General features: G+C 34.5%; 1 protein-coding gene across 6 annotated transcripts; it reads right to left on the bottom strand.

The window, feature by feature from the left end:
* LOC139967687 (rho GTPase-activating protein 19-like) lies at positions 1–15,722 on the bottom strand. 6 transcript variants are annotated; one of them, XM_071971691.1, is made up of 14 exons: positions 15,386–15,722; positions 14,218–14,494; positions 13,580–13,663; positions 12,442–12,651; positions 11,618–11,868; positions 10,941–11,033; positions 9,689–9,796; positions 8,456–8,608; positions 7,826–7,873; positions 4,562–4,633; positions 3,718–3,825; positions 2,770–2,873; positions 1,962–2,166; positions 1–1,431 (listed from the first exon to the last, which is right to left on the bottom strand). In XM_071971691.1, exons 2-14 carry the CDS (start codon positions 14,432–14,434, stop codon positions 1,390–1,392), a joined length of 1,695 nt encoding a protein of 564 aa, XP_071827792.1. In that variant the 5' UTR covers positions 14,435–14,494; positions 15,386–15,722; the 3' UTR covers positions 1–1,389. The 6 variants fall into 6 exon arrangements, with proteins under 6 accessions (XP_071827792.1, XP_071827790.1, XP_071827791.1 ...); XM_071971689.1 differs by lacking the exon at positions 7,826–7,873 and adding an exon at positions 6,196–6,312; XM_071971690.1 differs by lacking the exon at positions 7,826–7,873 and adding an exon at positions 6,196–6,312 and having other exon boundaries at positions 15,582–15,709.
* Positions 15,723–15,963: the final 241 nt, after the last annotated feature.

The raw sequence follows: 15,963 nt of genomic DNA, 5'->3' as shown, positions 1-15,963 counted from the left end.
AACAGTGTAGTGCAATATCATGTTTTTAACACTTTATCATTATACAGTTATATTGTATGAACAGCCCTTGCCAATAGAAATTTGTTTTTAAGTGATTAGCTGGCTAAAATAGTAAGAAATATAATAAAACCTAAATAATAATAATAATAAAAAATTTAAAGAATGAGAATTGAAAAACAAGTTACAAGATAATAAACAAGGATTAATAGTTCTTACTGGACAGAAATTCATGCTCCAATGTAGGCATTAATAATTCTTTTTTTTGCAACTCATTTAAAGAATTGGTATGAACGTTATCCACGTCAAGCTAAGTCGGTAAAGAGTATCTTAATACCTAGAAAATATACAGGACTAGTTGTTTTTAGTTATACCTTAAAAGAAACGTGTAGCTTAGTGATTGAGTGACAAAACTGCCTCAGATAGACTGATAAAGAAACATTTTCAGTAGAAAATGGAAATATGTTTTCATTGCACTTTTATTGAGACATTACAGCTGTGAAACCTGATATCACTGTCTTTTAGTTCCACAATTTAAACAAATGTTTAAAAAAAAAATATGTAGCTTTCAACCACTGATTTCAGATCATAAACTTCTCTAGACAGGATGAGAAAAAACTGTTTAATGTTTAGTTAACCTGTTAAAACCCATTCAGTTACACCCCCTCCTTATTTTTGGGATGATGCAGTGCATCAATGACATTCTTTCTACCAAGAGAGAGTCCTTTCATCCAATCAATGTGACCTCCAGTCCAGCTACATTTATTTAACAAAGGGAAGTCCTTACTAAATTGTCAAATCAGCAATAAATCCACATCAAACATACTATAATTAAGAAACAAAAATGATAATCTTGAAGATGTTTCATCCTAGGTACCAGCATCATTCTTACTCTGTTTTTTTGTCATAACTATCTTCTTTATATTTTCAAGACATATAAATTGTATAAAGGAAGGTTTAATGACCTTGTGAAAATGTTGAACATTTGTAATCAGTGCTTCATCGATATAGTCTAAGAACCTGCAAAATGCTTAAAATCAGTGGTTCAATAACAAGTTAAATTAATAACAATTATGAAAATAACTGGTTAATGTTATGTAAGTGTCTATATAAACTCGGAATGAAGCAAAAGATTGGAATGATTTTGTCGATTTCAACTAATCTTATATTACATTTAACGAGGGCTTTCTCCGACAGCAATAACACTAGCACTGCATCTGCTTCCGATGGAATTTTGTTTTCTGAAACCGAAACAGGAGTCCTGAGTTCTACTATTTATAGGTGAGCTGTATCTGATGACCACATGAGGATTCACGTCTAACGGAATGATTTGTAAGTTGCAATAAGGAGAGAGTGTTGTTCAGAGCACAGAAAAGCACGGTTCGATAATTATTAGACATCTGTTTGTTGGTTAAGTCCTTGAAGTGATGTTGCCTACAATGAAGAAACAAAAAAAACAAGGTAAAAGAAAACAAGAAAAAACATAACTTTTTATTTATGAATTACTGCAAATCTTTGTTATGACTGGAGAAGATCATTAAACAATAGTCAAATGGTTCTGATGAGAAAAATTACAAAGGCACAAGTAACTACAACCCAAATCCTTTTTATCTGTGTTCAGTTTTCCCAAATGGTTAGCTTAAAAAGGAATTTACTCTATCACGACAAAACTCGGTAAATCTTGTTTCTTTCAAAATACTTCTGTAACTGTGTAAATCAAAAACTGCAATACATCTTTAACCTTGTGTAGCAATATGACCATTTTGTACAACACTTTGCAATGACTTATTCCATGGATTCTAGTGGCTACATTATGAGTGTTCTCTTATGCTTCAACCATGTACTTTATCTCAACACCTCTCTACATATGGTGCAGCTACTCATTTACTGGGAACATTAACACTACTCAATTATATAGTTTCCTTCTAACCAGTGAGCTGTTTGCTTGGCTTTCAAACACTTACATGTTGACTCCAGGCCCTTCTGGTCCTAGGGATCGGGGATGGAGGTGTCCCCTCCATGAGTGGCATCTTTCGAGGGATTGGCACTGGGTGAACCACATTACTCATGCTGGACGATGAGAGCGGACTGGAGGTACTCCTGGGGAGTGGCACTGGTCTTTTACCGTAATTCTTACCCTTGTTGTTGTTGTTTGAATCTTGTGAGGTGCTGGAAGAGGGTGATAACAGTGAACAAATAAGAAAACATAACCAAATGATATTAAAATGTAGGGATTGATTTGAATCTACATAGATTACATATGTATTAAACTGATGCCCTAGACACAAAATTAATTATGATTTAAGGTCATTCCTCAGAGGCAACACAAAAGTCAATGGGATATTGGGACTTGTACGGCTTCAAATGAATTGTTTGTAATGTGTTACTGTTTGGTCATATGAATTTTAAATAAACTGTTTTAATTGAGTTACTAGAATTGATGAATTAATGGATTAACATTAATGTTATAGCCTGCACTGAGGGGCTGTTATCATCATTGAGGCTTCAAGGAGCATCCATGAGAGATACTTATTAAACTCAACACATCAGAGACCATATCACCTGTAAGAAACACTACTAAGACAGTGTGTCACTATTAACATGTAGCCTAGGTGTACAGAAATATGATCTTTACCTTACAGAACAGCAGTATTCACTAAACAGAGATCAGTCACAGCAGAGACCATACAAACAGTTACAAACACTACTAGGACCATACGAACTAAGAGAAACACTGCTTAGACAGTAGGAGTAGAGAAATATGATCTTTACCTTGCAATAATATTCACAGCAGGGCTGGAACACTCCATGTTGTTTACCTGGTTAAGCACAACACTGCACCCCTTCATATCAGATTGATCTGTGTAGGGACTAGGCTGAAAATATGAATGCAAAGATAAATATGCAATTGTTTGTCCATTTACACTAATGAAGAAAAATGTAACATACAGTATAAACCAACTACTGAACACAACAGCTACTTTACATGTTGACGCTATTTGATTTGCCTCAAGTTACACAACATTCATTGGGGTTTTATTTTATAGTTTCAATCAACAACTTTCTGTGAGAAATCAGTAAGTGTAACTTCATGATAATAATCTTTCGAAAAGGAAGGTATTAGTATAGATAGTTTGTTCACTAGCCTTGTAGACCCTTGCGAACCATTCAAACCAGGTCCATGGGAAATTCACCACACAAAAAAGAGTTTTATATATAAGTATGATATAATCCAAGTGTAAAAAACAATAAAGTAACAGAGAACAATTAACAGTTCTTGTCATTCCATAACTCCATCCATTGGAAAGTATGCTCATATCTGGACAATAGCAGGAAATGCCCAAACCATCATTTCGGCAAGGTTTTATCAAACCTGCTTTCTACATAGGTATCATCAAGTTTATCCTCTGACCCACAGGTAATGTGTTTAGCTGATCTGTTACACACACACTTGGAGTACATTATCACGGTCGATTAGACACAAAATCGATGCGCATGCCCAGCTTAACATTCTTTGAGGTAGATCTCCAGACTAATATGCAGACTATTTTGGGGAATAGATTCCTTCACAACTTTATCAAAGTATGTTTAGTTTTAAGCTAATTGGTGTAAAATCATCTCTAGTTAATTCTCCTTTGTATTTTGTTTATAAACATTTGGGATTTAGACACTGAAAAGGGGAGAACAATAATAATTCCCAAATACTGTCCACTGACTTACCCGATTCTCTTGATCTGATGGTTTTCTACTCTTTGGTCTCGGTGGCCTACTTAACTGAATCACAAGCTCTCGACATAACTTCTTCTCCATTTGGAATTTCTGTCTGGCCTGGTAGAAGTAAAAATTATGACATTCACTATGTCGAATATAAAGTTGATACATCTCGCAAATGTAGGTGGTGGTGCTTGGGACCTAACATCTCCCATCATGAAATGACCTTTGACTGACTGGAGCACAGTGTATAGTAAATATCACAAACTCAGAGACATTCTGTTTCTGATACTTCTTTTTCAAAGCAATGGTTATTCTAGGCATAAATAGTTATGGAATTAAAAGAGACTGGATTGTCAACTTCAGGATGTCATTTCTAAAGCCCTAACATCTAACCAAACATAGTTCTATCTAGGTTTATACAAGACTATAAATGGAAATAAAACAAAACTGTTAGTAAACTGCTTATCCACTAAAGAGCCTGTGTAAGAGAGTGTAATGTGCCTCTGAAGAAGATCCTGCTAGGATCGAAACGCAAGGCCCTCTTACTTTTACACAAAGACCCTAAAAGGACCCTCAATGTCAACCTGCTGTCTTGTTTAATCTTGCACATGACAAGTTTTGAAAAACACTGTGGATACTTCAGTCCTAATCCTATAGGATAAACCATTTAATAATCCCAGTCATGTGGTTATTACTAATAAAGAATACAATCATACCATCATTTAATAGCTATATCCACACAAGACAAGCTCTTACCACACAAAAAAACAAACAATGTAAATGGCCTAATTAGGCCATTAACTGCTGTCAGATATGTCCAGAATCAATGTTTGTGTAATTAGTTACTTACCACTCCATTGTCTTCAGGGGGAGGTGGAGCTAATCTTCTCTTCTTATGATGAAATGGAGTGCTAACTTGTTTCTACAAGAAAATTGAAATGATAAATATGAATCAATTAACCAAGTTTAATTACAGAAACATGTACATTATTTTCAATACACATTATAACCAACTTGTTGCAAAGATTAAAAGCTATCACCTTTCAAACAAGAAGTTCATGTGGTCTGATGAAGGACCACAATCAGAGTAAGCCCTGATAACTATTAGATTATAAATAAATATATAAGATACAGGATACAAGTATGAAAATCTGTCCTTAGGTTAGTTTCATTCTTTAAATTTGTGTTCATGTTATTGGTTTTCAGGACTACGACTAACTTAGGTTAAAATGTGACCTGATTTGTCCCACTATAAGGTTTTAATAACTTCAGATTTTGTCCCACTATGGGATTTTAATAACTTAAGACTTAGCTTTGCAGATGATAGCCCTTATGAGATCAGTTGCTTAAACATTTGTAATTGATATCATTCTACAACTGCTTTCCAAAGGAACAGGTAAAATTGATTTGTTTACCATCGATCGGTTGGAGAGGATAAATAATCTATATCCCTGGTATTCAAAGCGGGGTGATTTCTATTTTTTGTTCTGTACACAATTTTATTCAAAGAATTTGATCTGAGAAAAGAACAATTACAAAACTCTAGAAGACCTCATTAATATTTGAAGGTCAAATTTAGCATAATAGTCAAGTACACTACAATCAGTTACATACTGTAACAACTAATATAGCAAAATGGTACACAAAGATGACCAAATTGCAACACAAATGAAAAGATGTATTGCATTTTCCATGCACATAACCTTCAGACTTTGCCCCATTTTATTCTAATTCGAAAATCTAATCAAATTCAAAAATCTCAAAATTGCTATATGCTTAGCCAAACTGAATAATTCCCTGAAGAAAAACAATATTAATTTGGAACTAATGCAGATATAAGTTTGATCTAGTCACCACACTACCTTCAGAAAAATGTAGAAGGAAAAAGTCATGCCAGGTTGTCAATGACGTGAAAAAAAAAAAAAATCTAAGTATCCAAGTAAATGAACTGATTTTGATCCATCGAACGAGGATGAGAATGTAAGCATTACACATTAGAGGTTTTGAAGAAGGCAAAGTTAGTAGAGGGTATAGGATGATGCTGAAGATTTATCAATGTTGATGGTTGTTTGAGTATTAGACATGCATGTTAGGATGTAATGAGTTACAATGATTGAATGTTTAAACTTTTATGTTGGATCTTGATTCTATAAAACGGACCTCAAAGCAAATCAGGGAATTATTTTAACATATCAGGGAATAATAATTTATCCCGTATCGCATCGCAAAATGCTACATGCAGAGTGTACAAATTGCTATACAAGTCCAACAATCTGCTTATATTGTGGTTTAGTATAACTTGAAATGACATAGATTGGTCATCTTGCTCAGCTGTGATGAACTCTCTCTATAACTTTTAAATATTCAATGAAGATCTTAATAAGTGTTGTTTGAGTAATATATATGGTAGGATATATACTGGTGCTGGGGTATATATACAAGGCACAGGATATAACTTTAGTGAGGGCAGACGGGAATACCGACCAGAATAGACTCGCCGACAGATTTGCTTCTCTGTCTACGAGGCCGTAAGTTGCTCTGTCTAGCAAGGTCATCTTGGACATTGGTAGGTGTACCAGGCAAGAAACTGTTCTCAGCAAACTAAAAAATGAACAATGGAAGGGTGACATAGTGAAGAGATAGTGGTTGCTAAGCAACTTCTACATTAATGTCTTGATGTCAAGTGACATATATGATGAAAACACAGCAACACAAGTTCACAATCATAATCAAAGAAATGGGAGGTTACACATTCAATGGAATTTGAAGAGTAAAACAGTCTATGATTAAAAGAGGAACTGAAGTTAGTTATATGTTACAAACGACACATCTTTTTTTCTGATAATTATAACTAAGCCTCATTAACAATCATGGAAGTAAAGTGTACTTTAATTAGGGTTTATAGATGCTTTGATCACCATCACATAACACAATAGTTACATTTAACATGCCTCACGACATTTATATGTTGGTCCTTGTTATATATTTTAATTTAAAAGTTATACAAAAGCAAACTAGTTGTGTATTGTGTGGGCCATATGCCACGTCACTGATGAATATATTGCACACTGCCAAACTTCTTCCAGATCAATTTTAGTAATTTACACCTCGTCAATAAAACAATTAATATAATGCTGGTAGCCTGGTACAGTAGATAAGACTTGTGAACTCTTGTCAAAGTCTCTACATTAAATTTGACGTGTCTGTAACCTGAAACTTCAGTTCCACTTTACGTTGTGCAAAACCTATACAGTGTGTGCATCGGGTTTGAGGAAAGGACAAATTGAAGTATAAATCATGAATAGGTCAGGGTGCTGAAGCTACACATCAACTATGTAAATGTGGAATAGCAAGTTAGAGGACAAAAAAACATCCTAGTCTTATCATGAACTCACATAATGATGTTATAAAGATATGATGTCAAAGGTCATTTTGAGAATAACAATCCACAACAGCTGTAATAATGCTACAGTAAAAGCAAGCATTGCAAACTACTGTATCATATCTGCTAATGACATCATACAATGTCAGTGTCTGGGAGGAATATCAACACCATCTCATTGCATAAAGTACATGTCAATGATATTCAAAGATATTTTGCTGACTTCATCAACTTTGCATAGTACACCAGGCATATTCGTCTTTTCTTGCTCAAATGAGGATTTTTCTTCACTTTTCCAGACTAAAATTCTGAATTCAAGGACTTTTAAGCCTTTATGTTTCCTTAAATTTTCCACGCTTTTTTTCTATTTTCCAGACTGTGTGGGAACCATTGGAAGGTATCTTACAACCAACTCATTGTATAAAGCTAGTACATACAGTATCAGATGATCACCTCTCACCTCTACTGACTTCATCAACTTTGTATACACTCATATATGCATATGCTTACCTTTTTTTCAACCCTTGTTATTCTCATCAATGACTTTCACCTTGCACATACACACATCAGTTAATGAAAAAGCTTACTTACAAGCTAAAATGTTAATAACATATAAACTAAAGTGCAGGGTTATGACAGAGTTATCTGTTTTCTAAGTGATGAAAGTCTTACAAATGGTAGAGAAAGAAAACGGCAATCAATCACATTACATTATCACAGTGACCTAATTACCTGTAAAAACCAAACAGACATACGGCTAGAAAAGGCATCATCATGTTTCTTTATCGAAATAATGCCAAAGAGGAAAAAGGGATGATCACTAAATGACAATTTCCTTTTATTCTTGTTTAGATGAAAAGGAATGCAGTAGGTAGCTCTTAACGAAGCAGGAAAGAACAGCAATATCAAACATATTTTTGATTTATTCATTATGCAGCACAGAAAGCATCATAGCATAATGAACGAGCTCCTCTTTGGGGTTTACATGACATTGCTGTGTTTACTTCACAGAATAGCAGCAAATATGAAGGGAAAAATCCTAAACAAAAGCACATCTCATAAGTTAGACATGTGAAAGCAACCATTGGACAGGAAAATGTTGGTTTTGGAAAGCTGGTTAACTGTCTCACTGAAAGTATTGGTATGTATTGTCATTACGTTGTCATTATATGACTACACGTCACAGCGTCAACAATACTGTACCAATCTTTCTGGGGGTGTTTGATGAAAAGGAGAAGCTTGAATTTTGTCATCCTAAATGAATTCGTTTTGCCTTCCTTCTCCGAACATAAAATGTCCCTCGTAGTTGATCTACACGACGGTAAGACAGAATATTACGATACACCTATCATTTTTGTTCACCTGTTTCATTAGTCTCCGTTTCTTTGGACCTTCCGGCATTGCTTGTACATTAGAATAAAGTTGAGCCAGAGCTGCTTGTGTATGATCCTTCTGACCTTTGACCTGAACTGTTGATTGCTGTGGACAGCTGACTCTAGAGCTGTCAGACTTATCCTAAGCAAAATAAAAATGGACTTGCAATGCTGCACATGCAATTTGACATATATGTGATGTTCAAAGCATTATTAAAAAAAATATTGAAAATATCCTTGTTTAAAAGTAGGTTTTATTAGCATCATTTGTTTGTTCCGGTTCTAATACTGACAGATCCTAAATTCCTCTTATTAATACTGCAGCTCATTATGTTGACAAATTCCACTTTTTTTCAACTGAAGGAATCATTGAATTACTCTTTTACATTTTCTGATGATCATAATTGTAAGTGAATTATTTCCAACTTGAAAAAGTGTTTGGGTGGCTAACCTTTAAAAAGAATTCATTACTAAGTCTAACACCCTAAATTAACTTTCACTTGTTAAATCTCTCTTGGAGGATGTGTTAGTTTTGTATATTTGCAATAGCATTTCTGAGCAATACTCTGTCGGTTTTCCAAAACTTAAGCAGCAATAGTTAAAAAGTGCTTTAAAATTGGCAAAACTCGATACTTTTTCCTAACGGGTCCTCGTTGACAAATTTACCATCGACAGTCCCAAAGCATTTCTTCCAAGAAGGAAATGACAGGCACAGAAATTGAAGCAGGATTACAGAAATGTTGTAAAATGTTGATGGTTTGAAGTTATTGCATGAGTTTTAATGTAAAGTTGGCTGATCAATAGAACTTGCATGATCGACACAAACAATGGTTTTCCGAAAGTAATTATGTCAACATATTCTCACTCCAAACTTCAGAAAAAAACAAAACATGATACATCATGATCTGCTCCAACATCATACTAAATTTGACATCAGTCTAAGTCAGGTTGTCAAACAGTTTGTAAATGTTATACGAAACACTGAAGTTAACTTTGAAATGAATTGAAAAGGGACAAACACCTAAACACAAGCACCACAAAAAAAACTGAAAGAGGCACTATCCAGGAATGAATGCTAAGACAAACATTTTAAGTTAGGAATGGGTAATGTCCCTGATGTGCTATGATAGTTCAATGTTAACTCAAACAAACAAAAATAACCAAAATAAAAATAAAACTGAGTGCATGGATGAATTAAGTGGTTAGGAGAAAATAAACTTACAGCAGGTCTTAAAGGTGCCTTATTAGACCTGTTATCACGGGACTCGTCTGGAACAAGTCCACCCATTTTGATAAATGTTTCACATCGATTGAGCAATGAACTTGGAGCCTGTAACATGAAATCAAAAATCCTATTTCTTTAAACTCTGTTGGGGAGAAAATTCTCTTCTTGACTATAACTTATATAGTATATACCTCATTGTAAAATGGCTTAGAAGGCAGCCATTTTTTACATCACTAATCAATAATATATATTCATATGAGGAAAACAAAATGGTTTGTAACTTACAATTTCATATTTCTCTAGCTTACTTAAATTTGTAAGACCTTTTCAGAGAAGAAACCTGTGGAAAGCTTCAGGATGAAAAGAACACGCAGTACCTGTAATTTTTACAAGTAAGGGTCTGAACAACAATGTTAGTTTCATTGCTTTTAATGAGGCCACCTAATGATACCCCCTTTTATATCACTCGACCATTAACACTAGCATATCAATAATCAAATGCAGTATAATAGATTGCTAAAGCATGGATGAACCACTGCCTAAACATCAATAACTGTCTACTTCCTACATATCAGAACTTTTCATACCACTAAGTAAAGCCTAACTAAGCTAATTTGTGAATCTAAACAAAAATAAATATCTCATGACACACACTGATGAAAGCAAATTTTAGCCGTGAAGGTTGCAAGTCCAAAATGTTAACAATTTTAACCACTTATTAAACATGCCAGTGCTTACAAACTCTACTGGCTAAGATCTGTTCTCACTAGCACTCTCTTGAGTTAAATCATACATCAGTTACTGTACAATACCTACATTAAGCACTTATAAGGGGCCTATATGATAGATATCAGAAATCATGCCAATTTGCTGACTGACACTTATTACCCAAAACATTAGGCCTATGTATTTATGTTCTTAATGTCTATTGGTAAAGAAATGCAAGTGTTTGTAATCTCTACAAGCAAAAACTGCGAAATCTAATGGCAGTTAGTCAGTAAATAGCCTGAATTTTTAGGCTTGCATTGTGTCGAGATTTTGATGGAGTACCCTCAATATATACAGAACGCTTTTCTGAAGGTTTATCAAACAAGTTTTAGTATGTACGATTATACAGCATTCGGTCAACGGAGCTAAGATTTCCATTTTGATAAACTATCATGAAATATCATGAACATTTTTTCCTTTATGTGTGTTCTATTGAAAATAGTGGTTAAAACTTATTAAAAAAATGTTACATTGAACTTACAATAAAGAGTTGATTGTAATGACTGATCATAAACTCAACAGCATAATTCAACTTCTTGACAAAGCTTTGGTCTCTTAAATCCTCTGTGGTAAGCTGTAAAATAATTGAAAAGAGAAATAACTTCCACTAAATCAATTATCAATGGAGAGATGCATGAAAATTAATTCAACAATACACACTATATTTCCCAAGTGCAACATGCAATGACATCATAAGATGTAGTATCAAAATATTACCATATGTAAGAAAGAGAAATTAATTATTCAGATTAAATGAAACAAACAAAGACTGATAGGAAAATATAAACAATGGAAAGTGCAATGAAGAAACTGACTAAAAAACCTTTTGGTTTAATTTTTTTTTTTAAAGAAATTTTCTTGGAATCTGTTCCCGGCTGCTTTCTGGAGGATAACATAGAATAAAAAACTGGGGCATGATCCCAGGATACATGGTATGAAAGAAAATGTGGCCTTTGACCCCCCCCCCCCCCAACAACAAATTGCCATATAGGGATCGCCACCAACTAAGGATAGCTCAGTTGGTAGAGTGCTGGGTTTGTAAGCCAGAGATCACCGGTTTGAATCATAATCTAGCAATATACTGTATTCTTGGCTCTTTCCCAAAAATAAAGTTTAAACAAGTAACTTTTATTTAATTTTTATATAACAAAAACTTACATATCTTGGCCAGAGAACATGCGGAGCAAATATGACACCCAGGTTAAAAGCTGACATCTTATTCATTTCATCGTTATCAGCAATGCTCTTCAGCAATTCAAGTAACTCCTTAAACAGTTTGAAATTAAGAGGAGGGAGAAGAAACGAGAGATATTTGAGCGCTTTTATGTGATTCGACTTCCGCAGGACCTTGAGTTTCGTTCGTTCACGAGGAGACATATTTGGTACATTGTCCAATCCAAGAGTGAGACCTGAAAAGGTAAGAATGTAAGAAATAGTTGACAATGGAGTAGCGCACAATTATCAGTACATGATAACATCCAATATCAGCTACATTTTCCATAAAACTTCAACACTGTAGGTTAATTTTTCCATCAACTGATAAGTCAAGAGAACAGGTGTACGTTCAACTAAATTCAAATACCGCTTACGGGCGGAAAATGTAGATTTGATAATTTGATTACTGAAGAGTTGTATAAGATTCACTAACATGAGCGATGGTTACTTTCCATAGAACCAGCGTTTAAACCAGAGTTCAGTTAAGTAGTCAATATTAAAGGGAGTTGTTAATCACACAATTTGATCTAAAGTGAGCTATCTTGCAAATATTCCCATGTAGAGATAAATGCACTCGAGTTAATGACTTCACTCAAATCAGGCAAATCACTGGCAATGATGAGTCAAGACGACTGTAACATGCAGTAATCACATTCATCTCTGATAATTGCTTGTATTGACACTTTTAATATCACAATGATTGTGCGAGATGTTAACAAAACAACATAGATGTGGTATAGTTTGTTATGGTTGCTTATATGAATTACCGGCAGCCTCGACGTGTGCGTGGTATTGCCTGTCAGTGAGTAACGGTTCAGGGAGGTCCCCGAGGAACGTCTTCAGGACACAGGCGATGTCGTTTGTAGTAAACTCATCACTATCCAGGTCAATCACCTCCCTGGAATTTATCCTATTCTTCAGTTTTTGTTGACGTCCAGAATTGCCAGGGATCCTAAAGAGTCCTTCATGATTTATAGCTACAAAAAAATTACAAAAATAGTGCATTCAATATGACAACAGATGGTTACAGTATGTTCTTGACTAAAACAAAAGTTACCTATAGACTTGTTATGCACACAAATGATCAGATTGCTGCTCCTTCAGGAGGGGTAATTTTTTAACCCAAAGACAAGAAAAGCGAATACTTCAAACAAGAGGTATGATAAAATAGACAGTAGAAGCTGGAAAAGTCTAAATTCAAACAGTAACCAAGAGACTGAGGAAGAGGAAATTCAGGAATGCTTGACTTCAGCTGGGGGCTGGCACAATCCATCTCTGGAAGATCACATTTATACTATTACTAATTACCCCTTCTGTGACTGTGTGCACAACTACATAATCAATTTTACCAGCTAAGTACTGGTAATGACAACTTCAGCACGAATCCTAAATGCAAAGTAGACATATGATTATGAAATTGTTGTAGGCCTAAGCTGGGTGTGATCTTGAGCAATATCAATATTTTTGAGCAATACTACACATCTTTCCCCAACATTAAGCCTAATGTTACAAACTGACAATACATATGTAGATAAATTGAGCTCAGAGCTGTATTTTCTTGCAATGAGATCACACAAGAATATGTTTCATAAACTTGTAGATTCTACTGGTTACTCACACCATAAGTTGGTTAACAAACCATGACAGCATATCATATTTACAAAAGTTGACAATTATGAACTTTCTCAACCTCTGTCAAATTTTATAAATGCCCCCTGCCAACAGCAGGGGTGGTGACATCATCAAGGCAATTCATCTAATAATCTATCATTTATTCACAAACCTAACACAGACTATGGGATCATTAAATTAATAAGGTCGTAATCTGTAGTAATTAACTAGCTATTAATTGCTGGAATTAACAAAGTGCATATGCATTATGCAGTGACAATTAATAATGCTCACCTTTTTTCAAGTGTTCAATTAGTTGCCTGGCATAACAAAATCCTGCATCATTCAATGGAGAACCAAATATACCCGTAGGGCTATCTGTGTATGAAAAATAAAGAAAAATGTACTGAAAAGTGTTAATTTGAAGAACGGTTTAAAAAAATTATTAGTGTCTCGTTACTGACCACTCTCTTTCATGTTGTTTATATGAGATTTATTGTTTCCACTTTATAGATACATCTGTTTGTGATATTAATACAACACACAAATTATTGCTATTATTCTTGTACATGTAAATACTGTATTTGCATGTAAGATGATATACAGATGAAAACACACCCAGCTTTATTTACAGTTGTTCAGATTAGATCAACATTAGGCTATCATGGCATTTTTTAATTTGTTTTTTAAAGGTAGTGTTTCAAAGTTCAAACAGTATCTTTTGCTACAAATCATTTTGTAAACTTTTTCTCTTTACCAGAATGAGAAGAAAGAAAGAAGAAAGAAATGAAAAAAAAACAACCAACACACATAAATTAATGGAGCTAAAAACACCTCAACACTAATATGATGTTTAAAAGTTTCTGTTTATAAAACCAATGCCCACATAAAATTTCAATTACTTTTCTTGTAATGACAACTTTCTGGTTTACCTGGTGTATGTTTCTTTTTACGCGAAAACTTCCTGGTTATCATCTTTCCATGTCGAACATCAACGTTACCCAAGAGGACTTGACCTATGTTTTCAGCACCGCTAAAGTCTAATACATGAGAGAGTTCTGTGCAACACCACTCAGCAAAGGTCTCTGGATATTTCCTCTTCATTATCTCCATGTAGAGCAGAGGATTGCAAAGGTTCTCTGATGACATGTTTATGGTTAACAAGGGACTATGTTGAACTTCTTTGATTAAGAGTTATAAGAGTTACACCTGTGTTAAATAAAAAAAATGTGATATTTGTGCAGGTAAAATGGCAAAAATGCTTTTTAATTGCCAGGGAAGGCTATACATGGGACTGAAGGACAAAAGCAGGTAAACTGAAGACCAAATTTTCTCCTGGATGCAAAAATTCGAAGCAAGGTGTACACTACCAACCCAAATATTGTGTACTGTACATGATCTTTGTCAGACACATTGAAACACCTTTAGCTAGCATACAATTTCATATCCAAGCCAAGCTAGTATTCGTAGTAGTAGAAAGCATGAATGGAAAATTTTGATACATATTTTTATCACTTTTCATTCTGCAACTTGCAATTAATTTTGAATTACAAAAACTGTTTCAACAATTAACAGAAAAAGATGAAATTCTGTTGATTCACAAGGTGTTGTTTGGTTTATAATATCACAGAAATTTAGCATTAATATTTTCCCACTTTGTCAGTTGTCTTCTATAGCTGAGCCTCACAAAAAGTCACAGATGAACGTCTTAAATTGATGCATTTGTTAAAACTTTAATTTTTACTGATCATTCCTGTTAACCAAATGTTTTAGGTAGTACAGCATCTGAGATTATGAAGACCCTGTGTATCTTTTTTTTTTAAAAGAAGATCAGAAAGGTCTGTCTAAATATTTCTGGGTCATGTAATGTATTCAGTACATTTGGCCAAACTATTGAGTGAAAAGCTAATATTGTCTTATTGAATTAATAGTAACAGTAAGGCCTAGGCTAGGCCTAACACTCCAGTTATTATTTTGCAAGGAATGGATCAGCCTTGCTTGGAGGTAGAACATGTTGAAATATATTTAAACATTTGATCGACTAACTTAGGCCTAGCCTAAGTCAATCACATAGGCCTAACACAGTGTTAATTTCGTTACCGTTGCCAAATTCACGAAACGCTGGATTACAGTCTGCACATTTTGATCGATCATATCGTAAATACGGTTAAGACTTCACTAAAAATAAAAACATAAATTGGAAAAGTTATGTAGCATCGACTGCATAAGTCTTCCTTTTTCCAAATCAAACGGCAAACATCTATTTGTTAGATGTGACAGTGACACATAAGCCTACCAATATTTTCAACTTTCAATGTTTGTGGCATAACATAAGCAAGGGCTAGGCTTCCTTGATTTTGTGTACATGTGAACAAGGAAATTCGTAGCCTACACGTACACTACGGTTTGATAACACAACAAGATTTACAAATCAAATGGTTGACTTCTAGTTATTATTAACGTAACATCGATGTGATTGGTTGATGGATAGACTCATCTCTATTTCCATTGGCGCGTTGGCTAATGAATATTTATCACAATTGAGCAATGGCTTACAGCTGTTGAAGTTGGTGGCGCTTTCTCAATTCAGACGACAGACTGAGCACAATGTCAGAACTGTGGTGGCAAGCCCCGATCAAGGGAAAAGGGGCAGGGTATGGGGTTACAACTTACAACCT

Source organism: Apostichopus japonicus, chromosome 5 (assembly GCF_037975245.1).
Source record: "Apostichopus japonicus isolate 1M-3 chromosome 5, ASM3797524v1, whole genome shotgun sequence".
Taxonomy (NCBI): domain Eukaryota; kingdom Metazoa; phylum Echinodermata; class Holothuroidea; order Aspidochirotida; family Stichopodidae; genus Apostichopus; species Apostichopus japonicus.
The sequence above is the reverse complement of the archived record's forward strand: the minus strand, read 5'-3'. Positions and strand labels throughout refer to the sequence as shown.

Bases quoted from the DNA above. Each gene is read 5' to 3' on its own strand.
- LOC139967687 (XM_071971689.1), bottom strand. From the start codon at position 14,434: ATGTCATCAGAGAACCTTTGCAATCCTCTGCTCTACATGGAGATAATG. The intron at 11,869-12,441 runs GTAATTCATATA...TTACCTTTTCAG, and splicing joins CGCACACGTCGAGGCTGCCG to GTCTCACTCTTGGATTGGAC. The intron at 6,313-8,455 runs GTGAACAAAAAT...TTCATTTTTTAG, and splicing joins AACGGAGACTAATGAAACAG to TTTGCTGAGAACAGTTTCTT.